The sequence below is a fragment of the Gekko japonicus genome, unplaced genomic scaffold, assembly GCF_001447785.1.
Source record: "Gekko japonicus isolate JY-2015 unplaced genomic scaffold, Gekko_japonicus_V1.1 scaffold5306, whole genome shotgun sequence".
Classification (NCBI taxonomy): domain Eukaryota; kingdom Metazoa; phylum Chordata; class Lepidosauria; order Squamata; family Gekkonidae; genus Gekko; species Gekko japonicus.
The window spans coordinates 26,026-53,361 of NW_015161576.1; the positions used below are offsets into that span (position 1 = coordinate 26,026).

The 27,336-nt window shown below is 47.4% G+C and overlaps 2 protein-coding genes across 3 annotated transcripts in view; both read left to right on the plus strand.

Annotated features, from left to right (window-relative positions):
- The window catches only part of LOC107125859 (sulfotransferase family cytosolic 1B member 1-like), a 15,517-nt gene extending 9,725 nt beyond the window's left edge, over positions 1-5,792 (plus strand). For both annotated transcript variants that reach the window (XM_015429321.1, XM_015429322.1), the window contains 2 exons: positions 2,459-2,639; positions 5,607-5,792. In XM_015429321.1, coding sequence (XP_015284807.1) covers positions 2,459-2,639; positions 5,607-5,719 — 294 coding nt within the window. In that variant the 3' untranslated portion in view covers positions 5,720-5,792. The remainder of the gene's footprint in view (positions 1-2,458; positions 2,640-5,606) is intronic.
- A 5,786-nt stretch (positions 5,793-11,578) lies between these two features.
- LOC107125861 (sulfotransferase family cytosolic 1B member 1-like) lies at positions 11,579-24,827 on the plus strand. The gene is made up of 7 exons (XM_015429323.1): positions 11,579-11,873; positions 13,091-13,219; positions 13,974-14,071; positions 14,483-14,609; positions 14,986-15,080; positions 21,881-22,061; positions 24,356-24,827. The coding sequence occupies exons 1-7, from the start codon at positions 11,693-11,695 to the stop codon at positions 24,466-24,468; spliced, it is 924 nt and encodes a 307-aa protein (XP_015284809.1). The 5' UTR covers positions 11,579-11,692; the 3' UTR covers positions 24,469-24,827.
- Positions 24,828-27,336: the final 2,509 nt, after the last annotated feature.

Below are 27,336 nucleotides of genomic sequence, written 5' to 3' on the forward strand. Positions count from 1 at the left end.
ATTTTTCCGGCATGCCCTGGAAGCGAGGAATCATATTAGCCTTTTCCATTTGCACTTGTAACAGTTGGTCTTCCATGGAGATTTGTTTTCTTTCCAGCTTTTGCACTTTCTTCTTCACCTTCTGTGTAGTTGCAGCCACTTCCTTTACCTTCTCAGTATCTTGCTTCATTATTTGCAGCATATCATTTATCTGAGTTTGTTGAGCAGTAATACTTTGAGTTACTACAGACATCTGTTCCTTGAAGTTATTCAGCTGTTCCAGCAGAGGACGCATATACTCTGCTATAGCCTTAGCCACCTCACTGGTAGCTTCTGGTTTTGGGCTCTCTAAGCCTTTCGCTTTCAAAAGTTTTTCTCTGTCCTTCTTCCCCACCATCTTTATTGTTTGTTTACTTTCACAATTTTTTTACAAGTCTCTGAATGTGCACTTGACCGCTTAGATTCGCTTTGGTAAGTACTTCTCAACAGTTTTCTTCGCATTTTCTTCCACTCCCCCGCTCAGTCGCTCAAAAATTCATGTGCTTGGGAGGCGTCCCTCCCCCGCTTGCCTTTTTCCCGTTCAGTGGGGTGGGGAGCTAGCTTTTTCCCTTTAAAACATTTTAAAGCTGACTCACGTTCATAATTCGTCATTTGACCTTGCTTTCAGCTTCATTTCTGATGCTCGATCTCCCACGCTTGCCCTGGTCAGCGTCACTAAATCTCTCATAGCACGGAGAACCGTCGGAACGAAGAGGTGCCTCAATTCTCTGGCATTCCGCCCTCGAAGAGGCAACCTCTTAGAAGTTCCATGGCCAGAGTCCCTTCCCCGGGTCTCTGGGGGGGTAAGCGAGCCTACGCACCCCCTCCTTCGGCTGGAGCGCAGCTTCACCCCCGGGAGGTCCGGGAGGTGAGTCTGCTAGCGTGCCACCATAAACCGGAAGTCCCCGCCTTGACAACACTCTTGACTTGACAACACTCTCTACCACCACCAATGCTGCATTGCACGTTGAAGTTCTTTGAGTAGGGTGCATTTCCCCTTTCTGTGTTGGCTGCACCACTGTAATGTACATTCTATGTTCTGAAAGTCTTTTTCATATTTTATTCCCACAGTTCTACCCACATCCCTACAACCCCATGTTATTTTTTCCTTCCCTGCAAAATCTCATGGTACCTGAGTGCATTTCTGCGCATATCAAGTTTTCCTGAAGACGTGTGGGTGCACATGAGAGCTTATACCTAGAATAAAACTTCGTTGGTCTTAAAGGTGCCACTGGACTCAAACGTTGTTCTGCTGCTTCAGGCCAACACGGCTACCCCACTTGACCCAAATGTTCCTTTTAGAGAGTCAAAGCTCTCCCTTCATCCAACAGAGAGCTTTGACTCTCAAAGGCTTGTCCACCTCTAAGGTACTACTGGACTCAAATCTACCTTTTCTACTGCAGACCAACACAGCTACTCTCTGAAACAAAAATCAAAATAGGGATGCTCGAGACCATGGCTGTATACAGGGGTCATTTCCTGCAGGAGTGCACAGGAACGGAGTTCAGGCAGTAAAGAGCCCAGGGGGTGGGCACAGGTAACAAGCCCCGCCCCCTGCTCCCAGCAGCCCTCAGTCAGAGCAAGAAGCAGCCAGGTAAGTTGCAGAGCCCCCCGGTCCAAAACAGTCCAGTGGCACCTTTAAGACCAAGTTTTATTCAGGTACAAGCTCTCCCTCCTCTGCGAGGAAACCTGTGCTCTGTCCTCCCCCCCCCCCCAATAGCTAGCAATCCAAAACAGTCCAGTGGAATCTGAGCGGTGGGTGTTGCCTTCTGACACACTTCCGGTGATGTCAGGGGGTGTGGCACATGCAAAGAAGTTATGCTAATGAGTTATGCTAATGAGCTCCTGCACCTCTTTTTCTACGAAATGACCCCTGGCTGTATAGAGGCCATGGCTCAGTGGTAGAGTACCTGTTTTCAGTACAGAAGGTCCCAGGTTCAATCCCCAGCAACTCCAGTTGAAAAACAGTTCAGGAAGTAGGAGATGAGAGTGACACCTCTTCCTGAGACCCTGGAGAACTGCTGCCAGTCAGAGGAGACAATAATGACCTTGATAAACCAATGGTCTAACAGTATAAGGCAGCTTCATGGGCAGAAATCACGGGAACTTGAAGATTATGTAGGCCAATCCACTGAAGTAGAACCAACCCTCTGTATGTTTCTTGACCTGTCTCAAAAAAAATCTCCAGCACAAAGTGATAGGGTAAGTTCCACGGAGTCTGTAACATTCTGCCCTCTCTTCCACGCATGCCATTGTGTCTCCACTAGGACCTGCCCCGAGAGATCCAGCGTGTGAAGAAATCCACTGAAGTAGAACCAACCCTCTGTTGTTTCTTGACCTGTCTCAAAAAAAAATCTCCAGCACAAAGTGACAGGGTAAGTTCCAGGAAGTCTGTAACATTCTGCCCTCTTTTCCACTCCTGCCATTGTGTCTCCACTAGGACCTGTCCCGAGAGATCCAGCGTGTGAAGAATTTCCTGGAAGTGGACCTCTCCGAGAGTGTTGTTCAGAAGATTGCCCAGCACACCACCTTCCAGGCCATGAAGGCCAATCCAATGACAAATTGTGAAGATGTCCCCAGCACAGTTTTTGACCGTACAATAAGCTCCTTTATGAGGAAAGGTGAGTCAATGACGTGGGCCTTTTGAGAACCTGGGAGGGATGGCTCTCACTAGCTGGATTCCTCTCCCCTTCCCTGGTCCATTGCAGTATGGGAATTTTCTAAATGGAGGAGAACAACAACTGAGGAAAGGGCCATCAAGTCATAGCTGACGTATGGCAACCCCACCCCATTGGGTGTTCAAGGCAAGAGACTCCAAAGTGGCTCTGCATCACGACCCTGGCATTCCTTGGAGTAGGGTTGCCAAGTCATTGCAGTTGCCGCAGTGGGGGACTTCCGGTTGGTGACCGGGGCACGCGCCCCCGGCACACACGTCACCCGGAAGTGACGTTAGGATGCCGGGCATGCTGGGAGTGGGCCACACACGTCACCCGGAAGTGACGTTAGGATGCCGGGCATGCTGGGAGTGGGGCCCTCCGATGGTCGTGGCCCCACCCCCAGCGTGCTCGGTGTCCTAACGTCACTTCCTGGTCGGGGCGGGGTTCCCCCTGGGGCCCGATCCACCGGCGGCGGGGAACGGGCCTCTGGGGCGGGGGTTTCCCCGCCCCCCGGGGGGACTTGGCAGCCCTACCTTGGAGGTCTCCCACCCACCCAGATATTAGCCAGGGCCAACCCTGCTTAGCTTCTGAGATCTGATGAGATCGGGCTGGCCTGCACTATCCGTAACAAATTACGCAACCATCACCCAAGTGGTCATTCATCTATATAAATCTGGAAGGTGTGTTTTTGTGCACCTCACCCTTAGGATCCAAATGACTCTGAAATCATGAATCTTCATCTATCCTATCCAAACAACGATGCCATCTTTCTGTGTTAGGGATGTACAAGCGTGTTTTCCTTTTCATTTCAGAAAGTTCAGTTTTGTTATTCCTTGTTATTTCGATTTCTTTTTACATTCATTTCCACTGTTTTCAGTGGGAAAGCATCAGTGTCCGTTTCACTTTCACATTCCCTTTATTTTTTTTGTTACCTGAGGAATGTGATGAGTGTGTTGTTTTTTTAAAAAAATGTGTTTTGAAGTGAAATCAATGTGCCACTTTACTGTATTGGCTTGCACTGTTGGCTATGATGAGAGCCAGCATGGTGTAGTGGTTAAGAGCGGCAGACTCTAATCTGGAGAACTCGGTTTGATTCCCTACTCTTCCACATGGAGCCAGCTGGTTGACCTTGGGCCAGTCACAGTTCTCTCAGTCCAAAAAATAAACCTAGCTCACCACAAAAAGAGCTAAAGCGGCTTCCAGACAATCTCCTGATATTCTGGCTATAGTATACCCACTGCCATAGGATAATTATTATTACTGTCGGCAGGGCTATTTTTGGGCAGGAACGTGCAGGAACGGAGTTCCAGCTGGCTCCCAAGTTGCCCCGCCCAGCAGGAACTAGGCCACACCCAACAGCAGAAACTCAGTAGGATTGGCTACATTAGGGGTGTGTGGCCTAACATGCAAAGGAGTTCCTGCTACAAAAAAGCCCTGGGTTTGGACAACAAACAAGGTAAACAGAATATGAAGCAAAAGGTGTGTGTGGCTGGATGAGCACATTTCTGGTAACATGGGGGTGCGGCCTAATATGCTAATGAGCTGTGCTGTCAGGGGTGTGGCCTAATATGCTAATGAGTTTCTGCAGTTGGGTGTGGCCTATTATGCTAATGAGTTCCTGCTGGGCTTTTTCTACAAAAAAAGCCCTGCATAGGATAATTATTACTACTGTCTGCGATAAGGTGACTTTCTCAATAGGAGCTCCACAACTTTGGAACACCCAGAAGAATGGTCTGTTTGCTCTGTTTTTTATCAGAGTTTCAGCACCTGTGGGGAAAAACTACTATTAAAGAGGTTTTTGAGTTTAAGCAGTGGATTTTCTTTGTATTAGGCTCAGTGATTGTTATTGTATTTGGCTAGTGATTAAAAAGAAGACCTTGAAGTTGATCTTTTGGCAAGTATTATTGGGGTGGATCCTACCCATATCATACCACTCCACTAAGCAAAGTTTATTTTTTAAAATTAAAATATTTCCTTTTGGCTCAAGTTTGAAGCCTTCCTGTAGTTTATGTGGCTCTTCTATTGGAGGAAGTGGTGGAACAAGTGGTGATCATTTGTCACAGGGTGTCTGTTGTGGGGAGGAGAAGGGAAGGTGATTGTAAGCCACACTGAGAATCCTTTGGGTAGTGAAGGGTGGGGTATAAAAACCAACTCCTCCTTCTCCTCCTCCTCTTCTTCTTGAAATGGGAAGCTCACAGTCCCTTTGATAGAGTGCCTGAGTCTTCTAGACAATTACTCAAGTGTATCATAACGACCTTTATATATTTATTACTGGGAATCAATTTAAATAATCCACCAGGATATGGGCTATATTGTTTTTGAGAAAAGGTCATAACAGAACAAACATGTCTCCTATTCAATATTCACATTAAACAGTTCTTATAGTTAAAAACAGGTGAGTGACTGGGGTGTAACAAATAAAGGATAAACGATTAATGAACTGCAGGGTTATTTATGAGCCTCCATTTGCCCTCCTCTAAAAAAGAGAATGGATGACCACTCTGCCTCCCAGTCGACATCACCCACAAGGGTGCTAGGGTGGTGTAATGTATCCAGTCCAGACAAGTCCAGAGACAAACATCGAGCTTCGCTCCAAGAGACAATGGACTATGTGGATCCTAGCCCGCTCCAATCAGGGGGCTAGGTTCCCGGCCGAGAGCCTATGGGACTCTCGGTCACTGTAAATCACCTATAGGGAAGTAGGGGTGTGTTTTGGGTGGCGGTTTCTCAGGGGATATAAGCCGGCCTGCGAGCCGGCCAAAGTCGTCTTGTTCTGGATAGAATAAAGTACGCTTTGCTGAAATCACTCCCCGTTTGCGTACTTTTCAGGTAGTGAAATTAGTTGCCAAAATCTCAGGGTTCTGGACAAAAGGATTCTGCATTTACCCATAATCCTTTCCTCTTTCTCTCCTGCATTCTCCCCCATCCCAGGTGAAGTCGGTGACTGGAAGAATTATTTTACAGTGGCTCAAAGGGAGATGTTTGATGCTGATTACCAGAGCAAGATGGAAGGAACAGCCCTGCATTTCCGAGATGTATTATGAACTCAGAAATGTACCTCTTTGAGGACTTCTACTATCAAGGGGCATTCCGCTCCACCTCAATTTGCACTTTTATTACAATAAATACGTACTTCTAAAAAATGAGCGTGAAATATCTTGGATACATCAGAAGAACCACAAAAGTTGATTCAGAGGGGAATGAGTGAAGGCTGGGAATCAGGACTCCTGGGTTCTCTGGACAAGTCTAGGGGCACAGAACAGCAGGGCTAAGATAAAACCAGTAAATAACTGTGAGATGTATTCAGTCCTGAAACCACTGTAGCAACAACATGTGGGGCTGCTGGTTTTAGGGCTAAGTGGTCCTTGCACCACTGTTTTTTGCTTTGGAGAGTTTGGTGCAGGGGTCGCTTTGGGGGGGATCGCGGGGGATCACAGTTCCCCCGGGTGAGGTGCAGGGGGTGGGGCACACGATGAAGCCCCGCCCCCTGCTTCCGGCCGCCTCGCTTCCGGCCCTCATTCAGCCAGGAGGAGGCATGAGAAGAGGGAGGGTAAGTTGCTTCCTCCCCGCCTCTCCCCACCCCTGCCTGCCTGGGGCCAGGGAGGGCCTTGGCGGGGCTTCCTCACACTCCTGCCGGCCTTGCAGGTCCACCGCCGGGCTCCCGATGTCAGGGGGTGTGGCATATGCTAATGAGTTATGCTAATGAGTTCCCCTAGCTCTTTTTCTATGAAACGACCCCTGGTTTGGTGTCTGAAGTGAAGGTCCCGCTGGTGGGTTTAAATCTTCCGCGGCGGTCCTATTGGTTCCCAAGTGGAGAGACTAGGAGCATGGTCCCCATTGTTCTTACAGAGTCAAGCTCTGGGGTATTCACTGGCCCCTGGTGGTGGTCAGCGGACATAACAGTGTCACACAGGTCTGACTCAAGACCAGCAAAGGGCCGCCCTGACCTGGATAGGCTCGGCAAGCCCATTCTCCTCAGATCTCGGAAGCGAAGCAGGGCCAACCCTGGCAAGTATTTGGAGGGGAGACCTCCAAAGGATATCAGGGTCAGGAGGCAGAGGAAGGCTATCAAGCCACCTCTCTGAAACGTCCTAGCCCCACTAGGGGGTCACCAGACATCACCATGACTTCCAGGCATGCAGGCTCACGCATACACACACACACTTGCACGCACACAAACACACACAGACCAGCAAAGGCTCAAGAGAACTCTCTTTCTAATTTTCACACACAGCCACCAAGAAGATCAGACACAGCGGCAGTGCAAGAGAATAATTAGCTAGGTGCCGACATTGCTTAGGTTAGGTTGCCAAATCCCACCATCTCTGATTCCTCAGTCCGGGTGGCGTGTTGCTGGGGCCAGGCATTACCTGATCAGCTTCAGGTGCAAACTGTCCTGGGGTCTGGCGTTCATCCTCCCCAAGCATAGTGTTAAGTCGCTCGCTTAACAAAGCAGCCAGAGAGTGATTCAGCAAGAACACAACTTTATTCTTCAACTCGAACACAACTCGAACACGGATCAATATCAGATAGCCAGAACAGAACGGTTCATCTTTTCCATTGCAGTTGTCCTGCTTTTAAACATTTCCGGCTAATATAGCCACGCCCACTGTACAATTACCAACCAATGAGGTTGTCCCAATAAAGACCAATCACAAGCGTTCCCGCTCAGGGAGCTTGCTGTGAAGTGATTGGATTAATCACTCTTTGGGTGAAGAAGTACTTCCTTTTATCCGTTCTAACCTGACCGCTCAGCAGTTTCATGGAGTGCCCACGAGATCTTGTGTTGTGAGAAAGGGAGAAAAGTACCTCTTTCTCTACCTGCTCTATCTCATGCATAATCTTATAAACCTCGATCATGTTTATACAAACCTTTTTAATTGAAAGCATTGAGTCTTTAACAGTATAATGCTCTCTGTGTGTGCAAGGTTCCAGTTGCAACTGTGGGGACTTCAGAGGTCATTTCGGGGGGGAACGCGGGGGAACACAGTTCCCCCGGGTGAGGTGTGGGGGGTGGGGCACATGATGAAACCCTGCCCCCCGCTTCCGGCTGCCCCGCTTCTGGACCTCATTCAGCCAGGAGGAGGCAGGAGAAGAGGGAGGGTAAGTTGCTTCCTCCCCACCTCTCCCCACCCCTGCCTGCCTGGGGCCAGGGAGGGCCTTGGCGGGGCTTCCTCGCACTCCCGCCGGCCTTGCAGGTCCACCGCCGGGCCCCCGATGTCAGGGGGTGTGGCATATACTAATGAGTTATGCTAATGAGTTCTCCTAGCTCTTTTTCTACGAAACGACCCCTGGTTTGGTGTCTGAAGTGAAGGTCCTGTTGGTGGGTTTAAATCTCCCGCCGCGGTTATATTGGTTCCCAAGTGGAGAGACTAGGAGCCTGGTCCCCATTGTTCTTACAGAGTCAAGCTCTGGGGTATTCGCTGGCCCCTGGTGGCGGTCAGCGGACATAACAGTGTCACACAGCCCTGACCTGGATAGGCCCGGCAAGCCCATTCTCCTCAGATCTCGGAAGCAAAGCAGGGCCAACCCTGGCAAGTATTTGGAGGGGAGACCTCCAAAGGATATCAGGGTCGGGAGGCAGAGGAAGGCTATCAAGCCACCTCTCTGAAATGTCCTAGCCCCACTAGGGGGTCACCAGACGTCACCATGACTTCCAGGCATGCAGGCTCACACACACACACACATGCTTGCACGCACGCACACACACAGACCAGCAAAGGCTCAAGAGAACTCTCTTTCTAATTTTCGCACACAGCCACCAAGAAGATTAGACACAGCGGCTGTGCAAGAGAATAATTAGCTAGGGGCCGACATTGCTTAGGTTACAGGCTACTTTCTGCCATGAGACTTGCCAGAATCCTGGAGCTGGACTTGAGCATCAGGCTTAGGGTTGCCAACCTCCAGGCGGGGGCCTGGAGATCAACTCTGACTGCAAGAATTACAACTGATCTCCAGACTGCAGAGATCCGTCTCCCTGGGGGAAATGGCTGCTTTGGAGGGTGGACTCTACGACATCACACCCCACTGAGGTCCCTCCCTTCCCCAAACCCCAACCTCCTTTGACTCCACCCCCAAATGTCCAGGAATTTCTCAACCCAGTTGGCAACCCCAGTCAGGCTCCTTAAACAGTGGTTATGATGCCCCCACCCCCAAAGCCGTCCTTGACTGGGGAACTGAGCAGAGTGGAGAATCCCGTAACGGCTAATGGGGCAGTCAGCGATTCTGGGGCCCTTGGCAAAATCCAAGGATGGGGGCCCGGAGTCAGTCAGGCAATATGGGGGTGGGGAAGGGCAATGGGCTGTAGGGTATCGGGACCCTCTGAATCTCCTACAGTTGATCACCCTCCCTCTGCATTGTCCGAGTCTCCGGTGGTTCAGGGATCAGCTGTAGAGTGGCTGGGGAGCCCCCATCACTCTACAACGGATCACCTTTCCCCCACCTGCATCTTAGCAGCATGAGGGGATCAGCGGCAACTCTGTGGCAGTCGGTGCTTCAGGGGAGTGGCTCACCACATGCCCCCCAAGCATAGTGTTAAATTGCTTGCTTAACAAAGCAGTCAGAGAGTGATTCAGCAAGAACACAACTTTATTCTTCAACTCGAACACAACTCGAACACGGATCAACATCAGATAGCCAGAACAGAACGGTTCAGCTTTTCCATTGCAGTTGTCCTGCTTTTAAACATTCCCGGCTAATATAGCCATGCCCACTGTACAATTACCAACCAATGAGGTTGTCCCAATAAAGACCAATCACAAGCGTTCCCGCTCAGGGAGCTTGCTGTGAAGTGATTGGATGTTAGTTCCTGGGCTAGTAACCTGATTGGATGTATTTGGATCCTAGCCCAGGATGAAGCTCAACATGGCAATTCAATTAGATGTTTCACAACACTATGCATTCAATAGGCAGCTCATTTAATACATTACACATAGGGCCCAGGTGTCAGGACAGGGCCAGTGGGGCAAGGCAGAGAGGGAGAGTTTACAGTCCAGTCCAAGAGGCAAGGCAGAGAGATTAAAAGAGTCTGAGCAAAAGTCCCAAGCACACAAAGCTAGTCAGAGTCCAAACAAGCCAGTATCGTAGTCAGGAAGCAAACGTTACCGATAGAGTCCAAACAAGCCAGTATCATAGTCAGAAAGTGTAGCCGAGGATCAAGAGCCAGAGGGGTCGTCAAAACCTGGACTGGAGTCAGGAACTGGGAAATCAGTCAGGTGTCAAACAGAGTCAGAGATGCAGAGCTTCTGGTCCAACGGACAAGTTTGCCAGCACAGTTTGCTAGCAGACAGTGGTCTGTTCAAACAGCGTGCTGGGTCGTTATCTCATTAGCACGAAGTCCTTGAGTCTGTTAGTAATCTGGGCTTAATGATTGCCAACCAGGCAAGTGTGCCTCCTTGCGCCTGGTTGCCAAATCCCAGCGTCTCTGATTCCTCTCGGCTTCAGGTGCAAACTGTCCTGGGGTTTCGCGTTCATCCTCCTCGGCACTTAGATCTGGTGAGGACTCTCGTGCTTCTGATGATGCTAAAGGCACGGAGTCCTCAGTTTCAGAGCTCCCAGGCGCCGGGTCGGGTACAGGCATGACATCAGGGCAGCTGCCCCACACCTGTGGCTATAACTGCCCATGAAGGCTAAGTGCTAAAAGGAACGCTGCTGGAATTCACACCCACTCAAATCTTCTTTTTCTGGCTTGCAAGCCCTGCTACTTCATGCAGTCATGAGGATGGATGAGGTGTGATCCCCCAACAACAGAAAAATGCACTCAGAGGCACCCTTTTTTATGTCTTCATATGTTCCAGTGCAGAGCCTAGCCTAGCCTTGGGCTGAACCCTGGTGACCTGTGACTGAAATAAAAGACCCTGAATTAGGACCATTGGGTTACAGTCCTAAGGATACTTTAAGCCCTTCTGAGTAAACATGAGATACTTCTGAGTAGACCTAAGTCCATTCTGCATCTGACATTACAGTCCCAAGGATACTTTAAGCCCTTCTGACTAAACATGAGACACTTCTGGGTAGACCTAAGTCCATTCTGCATCTGACATTCGCTCCACGCTTTATCAACACTCGACCTGGTTCCCCCTTGCCTCGGAAGGATCCTGGTTTCTGCATTGGCTAGTGTCAGCTTGCCATCTATTTCATTTTCAGTGGTTAATCCTGCATTGGTGCGCAGATTTTCCTGTGTCGGTGTACTTGTCTCCACGGTTATTCGCTGCCAGAGTCAAGTAATTCATGGTGAAGTGATAAATAGAGAGGGGGAAATAGGGGCGGGGAACTGACGGAGATCAGTGAAGCCATGTCAAGTTGTCTGCTTATTGCTCCCTTGGGATCGGAAGCAGAGGAAGGAAAAGGTGCGTACTGACTGCGAAGTCACCCCTGAGTGGCCATAAATCTATGCAGAAGGTACCATAAAACCCAATGAACACAGAAAGTTAAAGTGACATGCAATGTAGAGGGGAGACTAACCTCCCGACGTGGCTACGGAAAAACTGCGAGGAAACAAATGGGTGCAGAATCAGCCCTACTTAAGGACTGCTGCTGTTGTCGGTTCTAGAAGGGGAAAGGGGGCTTCTTCATGTTCTTTGCTTCTACAACTTCTGGATTTCCTGGGAGGGCAACCGATTTTTTTTAATCTAGACCAAGATTCCTGGATTCTGTCTGAAGAGGATGTCTACAAGGCGAAGAAATATTTAAAAAAAAAATCAGCAGAAGGGTGGGAGTGTCCCAGAAGTGAGCAGAGTGTCCCGTCTGTCTGTGGTTTTTGCCTTGCTGTTGATTCACCAAGCTGGTAAGCTCCGGGCAAGGCTGAAGCAGCAGCAAAGCAATTCTATTTCCTGGTGTTTAATGTTGCTACATAACAGAAAATCCCAGCAAAGCAAGCCTCTTTCAAATGGCGGGGACATACGTGAGCTCATAACTGGGCTCTGGCACCCACTTCCTGAAACAATTAAAAAGCTGTTCCTATCCGAGAACTGCCCCAACAGATACTCCACTTCACAGCCGAGCCAGGAGTAGGCAGCATGGCTAGCCAGAAGTCTAACAGTGACACTCTGCAGCAACTCAAGGCAGTCGTCCGGAGGTTTCCACTCGTGCCAGTCCATGGGGTCCCCCTAATGGAGCCCATCGCTCAACAATGGGCTCGTGTTGAAAATTTTGAAGCGCGGCCGGATGACTTGGTCGTCGTCACCTACCCCAAAGCAGGTGAGATGTTAGCAGAGGGCAGTGTAGGACATGGGGGTTGCAGGGTAGCTGACCCACTGGTCACGTTTTGTGAGCATGTCTGGAGCTCTTTCAGTCATCCACACAAAGCTTACTTGGGACTGTGTCCGTATTTTTTCGGCCAGGCCAAAAGAAAAAGAAAAGTTGATCGCTTCGGGAGGGTAGCTGTGTAAGCCTGCAGTAGAAGAGCTAGATTCGAATCCAGTTGCACCTTAAAGGACCAACCACGCTTGAGGCGTAGGAGCTTTTGAGAGTCAAAACTCCTTTGGTCCGATACAAAGGGAGCTTTCACTGTCAAATCTTTTGTTTGTCATTTGTGTACGTGTGTGTTGAGGGAGCTTTGACTGTCAAATCTTTTGTTTTGTTTGTCATTTGTGTACGTGTGTGTTTGTGTGTGCGCCAGTGTTCCCTCTAAGCTGAGTTAGTGTGAGCTGGCTCACAGTTTTTTAGCCTCTGGCTCACACATTTTTGTCTTAGCTGAGGAAGGATGTGGCTCCAGAGCAAACTAATTTATGCAGTAGCAGTAAAGAAGCTGTAATAGAACAGTGCGTACCAAGAGAGAAATGTAATTTTGTGCATGGTCCATTCTGCATCTAGCATCCGCTCCGCTGTTTTACCAAACCCAAGTTGGAACAGAAATTCCCCTCTGCTACATTGCATGCCACTTTCACTTTGACTGATTGTCAGATTTTATGATAGTCTCCACAATGCATGCCATTCCACCTCCTGTGATCTCTCAGTTTTATGGTACCATCTGTATAGATTTATGGCCGTTTTATGGCCGTTCGGGGGTGACTCTGCAGTCAGTATGGCGTTGGCCCGGGGTATTTGAATGTGCTTTTGAGCGACGTCTTTTTCTGTTCCAATGTGGGCTTGGTAAAACAATGGAGCGAACGCTAGATACAGAATGGGCCCATGCGATTGTTTTAAAAAAAATCTATTCTGCAGTTGCAGCAGGAGAAAAATGCTTGTGATATATGCGGGGGGACAATACAGCAGTCACTCTTGGATTGGGGACTATAATGTCCATATCATATTTCCACCTATGACATTTTGGAGGGTATGTCATATGGTGGTTGTAATAACTCTTTGCATATTCTTCTCATTTTGCCAATTGATATGGTGGATGAATTTTCCATCAGATGCTAGGCAGGCCTAATGAGTGACTCCTCATGGGGTCTCTCCTTCTGTACCTGCAGGTACCACATGGATCCAGGAGATTGTGGATCTCATTCTTGCCAATGGTGACACAGAAAAAACTCGGCAGGCCCCAACACAGGTCCGAATGCCATTTTTAGAATACTGTGTTCCACCCCCTTTCCCTTCAGGTGAGTCCCGATCACATCCTTCATTGCTGAGCTACTCCTAGACTGGGAGGAAGGTGGCACGGTAGCCCGGTCTCATCATATCTCAGAAGCTAAGCAGAGTTAGTACTTGGATGGGGAGACCACCATGGAAGACTCTGCAGAGGAAGACACTGGCAAAGCACTTGTTCTTCCTCGCTTGCCTTGAAAGCTGAAATCAGTTTTGACTTGATGGCACTCATGTATGTTCTCCTAGATCAGTGGTGGTGAACCCAGGGCACGGATGCCAGAGGTGGCACTCAGAGTCCTCTCTGCGGGCACGCGTGCCATCGCCCCAGCCAGGCCCAGACCATCATTAAAGTGTCAAATTCTCTGCCAAATAATTTTAAGTAAATGAAAGCATTTGGGATTGCTTTCCTTACTTTGTTTGGATCATCTTAAGTTAATGTATGAGTTGTTTTTTCTAAAGTAAAACCTCAGTATTCAGGTTAAATTGCCGCGTTGGCACTTTGCGATAAATAAGTGGGTTTTGGGTCGCAGTTTGGGCACTCGGTCTCTAAAAGGTTCGCCACCACTGCTCTAGGCTGATCCTGCATTGAGCAGGGAGGGTTGGACTAGATGGACTGTCTGGCCCCTTCCAACTCCGCGTGATTCTATGATTCTAGGTCATACCTTGGATAAGTGGGTTTTGGGTCGCAGTGTGGGCACTTGGTCTCTAAAAGGTTCGTCATCACTGTCCTAGATTATCTCCTCCATGCTTTTTCTGGTTTCTCCCCAGCGATTGATAGACTAGCGGACGTGCCATCTCCTCGTGTGATGAAAACTCACTTGCCGTTTCAGCTTCTTCCTAAAAGCCTTCTGGAAAAGAATTGCAAGGTAAAATGAGGCTGCGTTGTCACCCTTGCCCTCCTCGGTCCTTATCCACAGCACTACATACGGTCAGGGGTCGTTTCGTAGAAAAAGAGCTAGGGGAACTCATTAGCATAACTCATTAGCATATGCCACACCCCCTGACATCAGGGGCCCAGCAGTGGACCTGTAAGGCCGGCGGGAGTGCAAGGAAGCCCCGCGAAGGCCCTCCCTGGCCCCAAGCAGGGACGAAGCAACTTACTCTCCCTCTTCTCCTGCCTCCTCCTGGCTGAATGAGGGCCGGAAGTGGGGTGGCTGGAAGCAGGGGGTGGGACTTCATCATGTGCCCCGCCCCCATACCTCACCCAGGGGAACTGCGATCCCCCGTGATCCCCCCCGAAATAACCTCTGTATACGGTTCTCTTTTGGCCCTTACAGATTATCTATGTTGCTCGCAATGCCAAGGACAACCTGGTCTCCTATTACTTCTTCGACCAGATGCATTTGATGCAGCCAGACCCAGGGCCATGGGACGGATACGTGAAAAAATTCATGGAGGGCAAAGGTCAGTTCTAGGGCAGTGTGTCCAAATCGTAGGTATTCAACCTTTGCTTAACACTTGGGTGTTGTGGATAAAGCCAAAAATAGGTCAGTGCTCAGGAATCTCCATCCACTGGCTAGAGGGAAAATACCGGAAACCCTGAGTGCTGCATTCTCTGTCAACAAGAGGAACTATAATGGTCTAGGGGGCAGGATCCTTAAGGTTGGATCCACTAAGCTTTTTTACTGCTGAAAAAGGGAGAAGGTGGGTCTCCTTTGACCACCAAAACAGCTATGATCATATGACCATATAGGAGGGGTACTGTAGTAAGTAAGATTGAATGCAAAAGCTGACTGGATGCCACCATTAGGATCTTAACCATGCCTTATTCCTCCTTTAGTCCCGTGGGGCTCTTGGTATGACCATGTCCAGCGTTACTGGGAAGAGAGGGAAAATCACCGTATCCTGTATCTCCTCTACGAGGACATGAAAGAGGTTAGTCTGAGCTCTGCAGCTTGTTACGGATTGTTCAGAAGGGTGTATAAGGGTGCGTTCAGACGGACAGATAATCCCACCATTATGCCGGCTCAAATTTGATCCCGATCTTTTTTATCCATCCTCGCATGACCAGACATCCTCTGGGGGAATCGCCTTACCGCACGCTGCTTCCACTGTGGATTGTCTAGATGGCGTCCAATGAAGGAGGCACGCGTGGTGGTTTTTTGTTTTTTTTTAACTTTTTGCGCATGCGCATAGGCATGATATCGCGGTCTTGTTTATCCTTGTTTTTTATAAATGGCGCCCGTTCGGGATGGTCTGACGTCAGACCATCCTTAACGGGCGCCATTTTTAATTGTGTGCTGGAACAATCAGATGGGGGAAAGTCTGCGAGTGGCGTGTCGGAACCGAAAACTCCAGATTTAAAGTAGTATCTTTTTAGTATGTGTTGTACTGTATGCACTTTAGTGGAAATTGTCAATTTATGTCTTAAAGTATTTGTTCATGAGATTTTATAGAGTTTTTAAGTTTTATGTATGTCAATTAGGTACACCGTACCGCTGTGTTAGCCACCCTGAGCCCGCTTGCGGGATGGGCGGGGTATAAATATAATAAATAAATAAATACATACATACATAAATTAGTATGGCTCCAAAGCGCAGCAAAACGGGATGCTCATGGAAGACGGATGTTTCCCAGATGTTGATGTCTGGACATTACATTTAAATCCATGAGGCACCCGTGCCTCGCACGGATCTAAAGAGCCGTCTGAACGCACCCTAAGACATTCTTCTTTGTTTCTATCCTTGCTGTAAGGTGTCATTGATGTACATGACATTTTAAGGAGTGTCCTCCTAAGCAAATTTTAGGTGGGGGGGAGCCCCTTTCGCCAATAAGCTTACAATCTTGATTTCCACTACTGGAGAAACAACAAATGTGTGGTGCAGTGGTTAGTGATGGACTAGGATCTGGGAGACCCGAGTTCGAATCCCACCTCTGCCACAGACGTTTGCTGGTTGATCTTGGGCCACTCACACAGTCTCATCCGAACCTACCTCACAGGGTTGTTGTGAGGATAAAATGAAGGAGATGAGAACAGAGTAACTTGCTTTGGGAGCCCATAGGGGAGAAAGGCAGGGAACAAATGGATTAAATAAACAAGTGGAGGGAGAAGTTTGCATGGGGAAGAATGTATAGACATGATGACATACTCTTGAGTTTTATTTGATCTGGCATGAAGAAGGAGAAACTAAACAACCAATGAACCTTTTCTAAACACTGTACATTTTCCTTCTTCACATTAGCAGCCCCATATACTGTTCCAGCATGGTGCAGAATGCTGAATTAGGACCCAGGTTCAAATTCCTGCTTGCCTTGAAACTTACAGGGTAACCCTGGGCCAATCGTTCTCTCTTAGCCTTACCTACCTTGCAGGGCTGTTGTGAGAATAAAAGGGAGGAGGGTGGATCTGTGTCTGCCACGCTGGACTCCTTGGAGGTGGGTGGGATAAAAGTGCAGTAAATGAATATCATGTGCAGCGTTAACGGTTAGTCATTAGATCCCATTCCCACGCTGCCATCCACATCCCTGCAGTCCAAGATTTCTTTTTCATTCCCATATCTCAAAATACCTGTGCACAGCTCTTTGTGTATTTTGTGATAGAACACTGTTCCTGTTGTGTATACGCAGCACATATTTACACAAGAGATGGAATGTGGGAGGAGTGGAAGGACGGAGAGAAGAGTCGAGCAAGAATGCTGGTTCAAGACATTCGGCTGCGCTGGCATGAGAAGAACCCGTTAAAAATCTAATGTTGCTAAACAGTTCTCAGAAGTCCTACTAGTACTTCAAACAGCGTTATTAGGTTAGGGAGGAAACATCTTACATAAATGATAGAATGAAACAGGTTTTAAAAACTGGTCCTTTTCAATACAAAAATCCAAGGATTATTGTTTTGATAGCTAAAAAGAATCTGCATTGCCAAGAATTCTTTGCAGGAACCCAAGATGTTTCTTCTCAGACAAAACTGATGTTGTTGTTGTTCTTGTTATTGTTATTTCTATACTGCCTGTAGCCAAAACTCTCTGGATGGTTTACAACAAGTACAAAAACAATAAGATACAATAGATAAAATATTAAGAATTAAAAATTAATTTAAGATAACATGAGAACTTTAAAAAGAATAGACTGGACTCAAAAAAGACCTAACCTTGAAAGAAAAGTACCTGGCTAATCGTATCAGGCCTCTGCATGACCTGGGAGGTCTTTAAAGGTCTTCACCAAGAGGGCTGTCTTAACCCGGTGCCGATAAGATGGCAAATTTGGTGCCAGGCGAGCCGCAGCAGGGAGGTTGTTCCAAAGACAGGGGGCCACCACCAAAAAGGCCCTCCCCCTAATTGCCACCCTCGAAGCCTCTTGAGGGGTTGGCACTCAGCGGAAGGCCCCAGAGGTTAAATGTAGTAGCTGGGTAGATTGATACACCTTTGTCATGTAGATCAGCCTGGAAGAATCCCTCATGTGACCAACCCAACACAGCCTGTGATGACCGGGAATGGTCTTAGGGTTAAAGTTGGCATTACAGTGTCCATGGGTCAGAACTATGGACGACAACACCGTTTTAGAGGTGAATGTGGGCCATTTAAAAAAACCACAAGGGTTTGATTCCCATTGGGCCTTGAGTGCAGCACAACGAGGTGGTCTCCCCTCCCACCCCCACCGTGCCTTTTCAAGTGCTGGAACAACTGCTGGGGACTCATGGCATTTTAAAGTGGCCTAAGTGCGCCTTTGAGATTGCATTGTCATCCATGGGTTGGATCTAGGGATGCTGTAATATCTAGTTGTGGTACCAGGTAGCAAAGCTTCTGTAAACTGAGAAAGAGCTGGTCCTTTCCCCCTTTTGCTTTGCCAGTGTGCCACAACTGACTTTTTTGGGCTAATGACTAATACAGGGAAGTTCCATCTGAAGGGGGCCATTTGCCACTTACTCACTCACTTCCCTGTAAGGAAGTTTCTCATGGCATTAGGCAACTTCCTGCACTGTCCTCTGTGGACACATCAGTTCCAGGATTGTCACTGTGTTTGTGATCGCTGATCAGATATGCCAGCAGGGAGGAGGACCTATCTCCACCGACAGCATTTCAAAATATGCTCAGATCCCCCACTCCCCATCAGTAACATCTGTCAGGCATGATTTTATACCGCATGCAAAAGCTTGTGAATTGCATAGAGACTTTTTTTCAAAACAGATTTTCTAATGTCAAAACATCTTCTGCTTCTCCGATTCCTTTAAAACACTGTGAACAGGTGTTGAGTAACACATTTAGAAGAGGTCAAAAATCTTCTAATCAGCAGAGATGGAATGGGGAAGGGAAAAAAATGAATGAATCTACTTTGGAGAGAAAGAATAGCATTAAACAGCAGGCAAGTGGACTGAAGGTTAGGCAGGGGATCAGTTGTAAAGAGAGTTTTGGGGCAAGGGAATGTTTCAGTTTGACCTAGAATGCTTAGGTAAATTTGAGCAATGTTTTTGCTACATTCCTTAATAACAGAAGCCATTGCATCATTTAGGAAATGAGGAAATTCCCCATTTCTTACCATTTGCAAATAAGTAGTCATACACATGTAAGGATCATTTAGTAGAAAAAGAGGTGCAGGAGCTCATTACCATAACTTATTTGCATATGTCACACCCTCTGACATCACCGGAAGTGTGTCAGAAGGTAACACCCACCGCTCAGGCTCCACTGGACTGTTTTGGATTGCTAGCTATGGGGGGGGGTGACGTGCAGATCTGTCCTGGCAAAGGGGGGAGAGCTTGTACCTGAATAAACCTTGGTCTTAAAGGTGCCACTGGACTGTTTTGGACTGGGTGCCGGGGGGAGGGCTCTGCAACTTACCTGGCTGCTTCTTGCTTTGACGGAGGGCTGCTGGGAGCAGGGGGTGGGGCTTGTTGCATGTGCCCGCCCCCTGGGCTCTTTACTGCCGGAGCTCCACTCCTGTGAGCTCCTGCAGGAAATGACCCCTGTACACATGACTTTGCATCCAGGACCGTGGACGTCATTCATGGGTGGACATTCAACCAACTTTTTTGCTGATGTCAAAGGGCGGAGGCGTCCCCTTTGATCACCCAAAAAGGCTATGCTGGGGATCAGAGAACATGTATGAACAAACACCAGGCGGAATGGAGGTTGTAATAAGGAGGGGGATTAGAAAAGCTGGATCCCACCCCATGTCCCTCTCTATTCTTTGGAGAAGGGCTGTGGCTCAGTAGAAGAGATTCTGCTTTGCATGTAAAAGGTCTCCGATGCGATTCCCAGTGTCTTCAGTTAAAAGGACTAGATCAGTGATATGAAAGACCTCTGCCTTGAGAACCTGGAGAGCTACTGCCAGTCTGAATAGACAGTACCAACCTTGAGCAACCCAGTGTCTGAATCTGTATAAAGCAGTTTCATGTGCTGAAGGATAAAACTCTCCATGAATGACAAGCAAGGAAAGGGCTTAATACAAATAAAGACTCAGTATGATTGTGCTGTCAAAACTATTTTACCTGACGAAACTTGCAGGGCATTGAAGAGGATTTTGGATTTTTACAGTGATCAGCAGTGACTCGTTCAGTCTTCCGTCTCCTTGGTCCGTGGAATCCATGAACTGTAATTCTGATTCCTTTCAGAAAATTCTGAACTCTCCCCAAACTCCAGTTCCAAGAATACTTTGGGGGGATCTATGCTTTAGAATGGTGTTTTTTTTAAGATAAAGCATTATACAAATATATATTTGTATAATGCTTTATCTTAAAAAAAACACCATTCTAAAGCAGTTTACATAAAAACAAATTCCAGTATACCATAAATAGATCAAAACCATACATTTAGACACCGAGGGCACAGAGACAAAATCATATTCAATCAAAGGCTCTCTGAAATATTCTGCCTTGTGTACTTTTCAAAATGTTTCTAAATGCATAGCCATCACTTTGCTGAGCAACCCATTCCACAATGATGGGCAGTAATAGAAGATTCTTGCAGCCAGGTTAACATTATCCTGACCACCTCAGCTCCTATGTACACAACGCATAATTTGGGCAGGGACCAGGGCATACATGGAAAGGAGGCTTCACACTTGTGAGCAGTCCATTTCCCCAACCTGAAATGGTCTGGGTTGGTCACTATCTGCCCTCTTGGGGAAACCCACATGTCCCCTGGTATCAGGGCTCTAGTCGGGGGGGAGCTCTCAGGTACGGAGCTCCGGAAGAGAACCTCTAGGGGGCGGGGCGGTAACGTGGTGAAGCCCCGCCCCCTTCTTTACCCCGCCCTCTGCTTCGATCTTCATTCTGTTTGGGAATGAGGATGAAGCAGGAGGGTAAGTAGCCGGGCCTTCTGACACACTTCCGGTGATGTCAGGGGGTGTGGCCTTCTGTCACTTCCGGTGATGTCAGGGGGCGTGGCATATGCAAATAAGTTATGCTAATGAGTTATGCTAATGAGCTCCGGCAGCTCTTTTTCTACAACAAGACCCCTGCCTGGTATACATCCAACTCCAAAGCTATGGATAATGTCACTCAATGGTCTTTGTAACAAGGGGAAAGAACAGATCCCAGGGGTTCATCACATGTCAGACTACCATAAAACTGATACAACCATGTTGTGTTGACTTGTCGGGGGGCGGGAATAAAATCATTACAGAAATAATATATTGGATAGCCTGACATGGCTTTCTAGGGTTGCCAGCCTCCAGGTGGGGCCTGGAGATCTCCTGCTTTTACGACTGATCTCCAGCTGACAGAGATCAGCTCCCCTGGAGAAATACAGTCTATACCATTTACAAAATGCTTGGCGATTATTTGCTGCCTATGATCTTAATAATGAAAGCGTCCCAGCGCAAACAGACTAATCGACCTCCATAGGGTCTGGTCGATGGACGATACAGCGGAGGTGGTGTAGCGATGGTGGTGGTGGCGGCGGCTCCTACCCAAAGGCCTGGTGGAAGAGCTCCGTCTGACAACCCTATGGCTTACCTATGACAGCCAAAGCAGTGAATTAACTGCATAATAAAAAATCATGATGAGAATAAGTCCTTAGGGTGGGCTCCAATAATCTTTTGATCCTATTGTGCAGATGTGCATGTTAAGGTTGCCTGGCATCCGGAGAGACAATGGGAGGCAAGGACATGGAGCGGCCACCATTGCATCGGTGGCATGATGTCACTGCCATGGCAAACCCAGAAGTGAGGTCACTCCATAGGTTAAATGCTCTAGGATTCACTGCAAACTTTATGGTTTTACCAAAATTGTCCCTCCAACGGAGGCAGTAGGGGTTAGAGGCTGACTTTGGCAGGTCTCCTCCTACAGCAAGGAGACCTAGCAGCCCTAATGCTTATAGTCCCCATGTAGAAGAATTCGTGGGAACTCTGTTCTTGCATTGAAACTGCCACTCATCTGACTGATTACCTGTGGTGACTTCAAGTTATGTTTTAAGTGACCAGATTGCAAAAGTTCTCTGAGAGAGTTGGTCTCTTTTTCTTTCAGGCTTCCAGTCTCCTACAAATAGCACTGGTGTTCATTCGTGTAAGCTAGAAAAGCCTGCTCTGAGAGGGTCCATTTGCTTCCCAGAGAGCACATGTCTCGTGGCATTAGGCAACTTCCTACATTACCCTATTTGAATAGGAGACTGGTGACAATGAAAAGACAAGCCAATTCTTTCTAGCATCACTTTCCATCAGTTAAGCTCTAGTCCAGAAAAGCTGAGACTAAAATTAAAAAATTAGTCTTTAACGTAACAAACGTTTCCTGTCTCCACCAGGACCTGGCCCGTGAGATCCGGCGTGTGAAGGATTTCCTGGAGGTTGACTTGCCTGAGGACATTGTTCAGACGATTGCCCATCAGACCTCCTTCCAAGTCATGAAAGACAATCCGATGGCAAATTATGACACTGTTCCCGACTTCATCTTTGACAGGACAAAAAGCTCCTTTATGAGGAAAGGTGAGTAGGTGACTTAAGCAACGTTCCCTCTAAGCTGTGGAGTCTTGTGGGCAAATATTCTACTTTGTGAGCGACTGGCATTAAAGTGGTGAGTGAGCAATTTGGCTACTGCATAGATTAGCCTGCTCTGGAGCCGGCCTTCCTGAGCTAAGACAAAAAAGTGTGAGCCGGAGGCTAAAAAACTGTGAGCTGGCTCACACTAACTCAGCTTAGAGGGAACACTGGACGTAAGCCCTCCGAGAACCCAGGTTCCCAGCTGCTGTAATTCCCAAACAGTGGATAATAGCAGTATTGGAAATCAGTTCAAATTAAGACATCCAGTTGAACCTATCTTTGTTGCGCTGAGCTCCATCCTGCCTTGAAGTCAGTCTCATCTAGTCATTATGGGACCCGGCGAGTGGCTTGAGACATGCTGTTGGATCTCTTCACCAGGCATGAAGCATCTTCCCAACTCAATAGACAATAACTTAAGGGAGCCTTGTTGGAATGTCCTTCTGGAAGGCATCTTCTTTTTCACAGGGGTTGACCAGATAGTATCAGATAGTCCACAAGCATCACATGAGGGAAGTAGCCGTTCTCTGCCGCTGCTCCCCAGTAACTGGCCGGCTACCTCTGAATATGAGAATTCTATTTAGCCAGCTTGGCTAATAGTCACTGAAACATCTGCCCTCTGTAGGTGCCTCAAGCCCCCTTTCCAAGCTATCTAAGCAAGCAGCTGTCACTAAATGTTTCAGCAGTGAACTCCATTCGTTAACCATGTATGGTGTGAAGAAGGATAGATCCAGGTGGTCAGCCATGTTGGTCTGAAGCAGTGGAATAAATTTAGAGTCCAGCGGCACCTTTAACACCGACAAAGTGTTGTTCAAGGTATGAGGTTTCGTGTGCACGCACACTTTTTCCAAATACACTGGAATGGAAGGTCAGGTTCAAACTAACATAAGGTTCATATTAACGTGTAACACGATGAAGATGTTTTAAGATATGTGAAGACAAACTAAATAACAAGCTATTTGGACGTATTCAGCTTGTTATTTAGTTTGTCTTCACATATCTTAAAACATCTTCATCGTGTTACACGTTAATATGAACCTTATGTTAGTTTGAACCTGACCTTCCATTCCAGTGTATTTGAAAAAGTGCGCGTGCACACAAAAGCTCACACCTTGAATAAAACTTTGTTGGTCTTAAAGGTGCCCCAGGACTCTAAATTTGTGTGAAGAAGGACTTTCTTTTCCTGCCCTGAATCTACTGCCCCTAAATTACATGGTTGTTTTTTTTAAGTTTTACAAAATTTATATCCCACCTTTCTGCCCTCACAAGGGCCACCAAGGCAGCTAATGAATTAAAACACACATAATAAAATCACATTTTAAAAGAAGAGAAGAGATTGGATTTATACCCCGCCCTTCACTTCCCAAGGGAGTCTCAGAGCGGCTTACAAACTCCTTTCCCTTCCCCTCCCCACAACAGACACCCTTGTGAGGTAGGCAGGGCTGAGAGAACAGCTCTGACAGAAACTGCTCTTTTTCAAGAACAGCTGTGCCAGAACCATGGCTTGCCCAAGGTCATCCAGCAGGTGCAAGTGGAGGAGTGGGAAATCAAACCCGGTTCTCCCAGATTAGAGTCTGCGCACTTAACCATTACACCAGATTGGCTCAAACCCACCAGAAATAACAACAATACTTCATTAAAACAATAAAAACAGTCTCCCTTGAGATACAGTATTATGGGAAAGGGAGAAGAAGTTCTTGCTATGCACTTTCTCCACATTGTGCATAATTTTGTAAGTGTCTATCACGTCTCCCCATATGCATCTTTTTATGAAAGAAAAAGCTCCAAATGCTGTTGCCTTTCTTCATAAAGTGCTCCACCTCATTTATCATAGGAGCATCTCCATATCATTTTCTTGAGATGGGCCAGCCAGGACTTATTCCTCCATATCTGCAGAATGGGGGCTCTTTTTGTAGCAGGAACTCCTTTGCATATTAGGCCACACACCCCTAATGTAGCCAATCCTCCAAGAGCTTACAGAGCTCTTCTTACAGGAGCTACTGTAAGCTCCTGGAGGATTGGCTACATTAGGGGTGTGTCACTTAATATGCAAATGAGTACCTGCTACAAAAAGAGCCCATTGGGCAGCCACATTGCCTCCCAGAGAGGACCTCATCACCCACAAAGTGGCTAGTGAACTTGGCCCCCACAATGTCAGGGTTCTCCACAATGGGATTTTGTCGTTACGCTACCCACAATCCTCTGCTCTTTCATTTTCCTCTTCTGCATTCCCCTTCCCTCAGGTGAAGTTGGCGACTGGAAAAATTATTTTACAGTGGCTCAAAAAGAAGCTTTTGATGCTGATTACCTGCACAAGATGAAAGGAACAACGCTGCATTTTCGGGATGTATTATAGACTCAATTACCCCTTGGGGCTTTTTCGATGAAGGACCAAAATGTTTTTCCTTGCTTTATGCTTTTATTATAATATAAACACAGGTACTTTCGAAAACAGAGTGTGAAGTGTCTGGACGCACTGACAAAAATGGGTTCCGGAAGGTGTGAGTGAAAGCCAGGAGCCTAAATGAAACAGGAAAAGTAGGAGCTTGTAAAACAGGGTTACCAACTTCCTTCCCAGACTCTGTCAGCAGTTATCAGCTGAACCTGCTTTATCGCACCAGTTGATTCCTGAAAGGGCACACTGCTTTTAAAGACACACAAAAGGGCCACCCTGGGGTTGTTGTTTTTTCCCTGGTCATCTGGCAACTAACATAATGGGGGAAATGTTGGAATTGCAAGTTGCTTACACTTCAGTCATTACAGAGTTAAATGTTGTTTGTTAGCAAACAGGATGTTACATTACATAATGTATTCAACGGTGGGAAAGTTTGTGGGAGTTGTTTATCCTAATGAAGTGACCTGTAACCTTTGTATTGGTCAACTAACATCTTGTTTGTAGAAATGCTTTGATCTAGCATTAATGTATTCACAAGGTTTATGGCCCTTTGTGTGAACCAAAGCGGTAGTTCTCTTCTAGAAGCCAAGACAGATAGAAAGATGTAGCTGTTAGCATAGATTACTGAGAGTAACTGCAAGTATGTAACCTTTTATTTTATTTCTTTTATCCAAAGTACCATACCCATGTTTTATTTTGTTTTTATAGTAAAGATATTTTTCTTTTACTAAGTGTGGCTCTTGTGTTTGCAATACGACCATCGACCCTGAATCAAAGAATCCCAACAGAAAATGAGAAGAAGGTTAAATTATTGTTTTGGAAAATTCTCAATCCAAGCTAGGGACAGTGTCTAAACATGCAACAGACTGTTTTCTATGTTGAGAACAACTCTGCAGGACAAGCTAGGCCCAAGAATTTCAGAGGGGCATGCAGTGAAATGGGAGAGGTTTGCCAACTTCCAAATGGGGACTGGAATTCCGGGCTACAGAGATCAGTTCCCTTGGAGAAAATGAGAAATGAAACTGGCGAAGCGTCAGGTTCTACAGTGCCAAGACCATGGCCACACATCCCGGAAAATCTACAGCAACGAATGAACTCCGGACGTGAAAGCCTTCGACAACATATGAAATGAAAATGCTTTGGAGGACAGAACCTATGGCGCTATACCCTGCTGAGGTCCCCCTCTTCCCCAACAGTGCCCGGCTCAACCATATCTCCAGGAATTTCCAAAACCAGAGTTACCAACCCTAGCAGACAAGCATGACCCAATCCCAAAACTCTATCCAGCACTTCAATATCTAACAGGCCCTAACTACAGGGGTGATTTCGCACTAGAGTTGCCTCGAGGTGCAGCCGCCGTTTGCCCCGACACAAACATGTTAATTTCACACTCGAGGCTACGGGGCTGCATTTTGACTCGCGGTTTCACCCGATTTCCTCCGCAGTTTTGTGATCCTGGTTTTTAAGGATCATGAAACTGTGGAGGAAATCGGGCGAAGCTGCGGGTCAAATCCAGCCCCGTTTGTGTCGGGGCAAACGGGGCTGCGCTGCGAGGCAGCTCTAGTGCGAAATCGCCCCAGGTCACATTTCCCCTGGCTCTTCCCCAGTTCTATTTGATCAGTCATTTGTTGAGAGTTTCGTGTTGGGAGATTAATGGAAGGACTGGGACTTCAGTGGGTGGAGAGAGAGAGAGAGCTTTTGTCTGCTCCTCTAACATTTTTCTGACCTGAAACATCCCCAGTAGGAGGCATCCATGGGGGAATGCTAGGTGTACTCCATTAGTACTAGGGCTGCTGCCAACTCTTGGTTGGGAAATTCCTGGGGATTTAGAAGTGGAACTCTGGGAGGGCAGGGTTTGGAGAGGAGGCAGCCTCAGAGGGGTATAATGCCATAGAGTCCACCCACCATTTTCTCCTGGGGAACGGATCTCTGTTGGCTGGAGATCAGTTGTAATTCCAGAAGATTCCCAGACCCTGCCTGGAGGCTGGCAATCTTATTGAGCCTCCAGTGAGTAAATTGGGCCTGATGCACCTGGGAACTGAGTTCCCAGGACAGAATTCTCAACAGACGTCTGATAGCATAGACCCAGCAGGATTCTGTGGAAGGTCAGTTATAGGAGTGTAGCTATTACAAAGTGCCAGAAAACCATTTGCAACTTTCTTGAAGTGTCATAAAAAAACTTGTTCTATACTGCGACTACAGCATTTAGTTGATTAAGTGGTTAGATCGATCAATTTGAAAAGGAAGAGGAAGAAGAAGAAGAAGAAGGGGTTTTATACCCCGCTCTTCACTACCTGAAGGAGTTTCAGAGCAGCTTAAGCATCATCATTAGCAACTGTGGCCAGAGCAATTACCAGCTTAAGGGGTGGAATTCAATTACTGCCTGTTGCTTGCTGCAAACTGTGATGTCATCTTGAGAGGTAATTATTCAATGGGAATGTTGGAAGGATTTCATGTGCCATAAGTACAATACCCCTGATCAATAGCAATACATCACTTCCAAGTAGGGTTGCCAACTTCCAGGTGGTAGCTGGAGATCTCCTGGGATTACAAAATGCCTGCTTTGGAAGGTGAACTCTATGGTATTATACCCCACTGACGTCCCTCCCCTCCCCAAACCCTGCCCTCCCCAGGATCCACCTGAGGTTGCCAATCTCCAGGTGGTAAAAAAACTGAGGGTCATAGTGTTAGGAAGATACAAGAAAGAAGACCCGCGAAACTTGCGGGGCGGGGTGGGGCGGGGGAGCTTTAAACTGAGCCAGTGGAGGAGGAACCAGCATTAGCAGGTAAGCTCTACCCCCCCATCCCACTGGTTCCTCCGTCTCCTCC

What these genes read in the sequence shown, in the direction of transcription:
- LOC107125861 (XM_015429323.1), top strand. Translation starts at nt 11,693, where the DNA reads ATGGCTAGCCAGAAGTCTAACAGTGACACTCTGCAGCAACTCAAGGCA. An exon ending in TCCACCCCCTTTCCCTTCAG is followed by an intron (nt 13,220 to 13,973) that starts GTGAGTCCCGAT and finishes GTTTCTCCCCAG; the next exon opens with CGATTGATAGACTAGCGGAC. An exon ending in AAGCTCCTTTATGAGGAAAG is followed by an intron (nt 22,062 to 24,355) that starts GTGAGTAGGTGA and finishes CCCTTCCCTCAG; the next exon opens with GTGAAGTTGGCGACTGGAAA.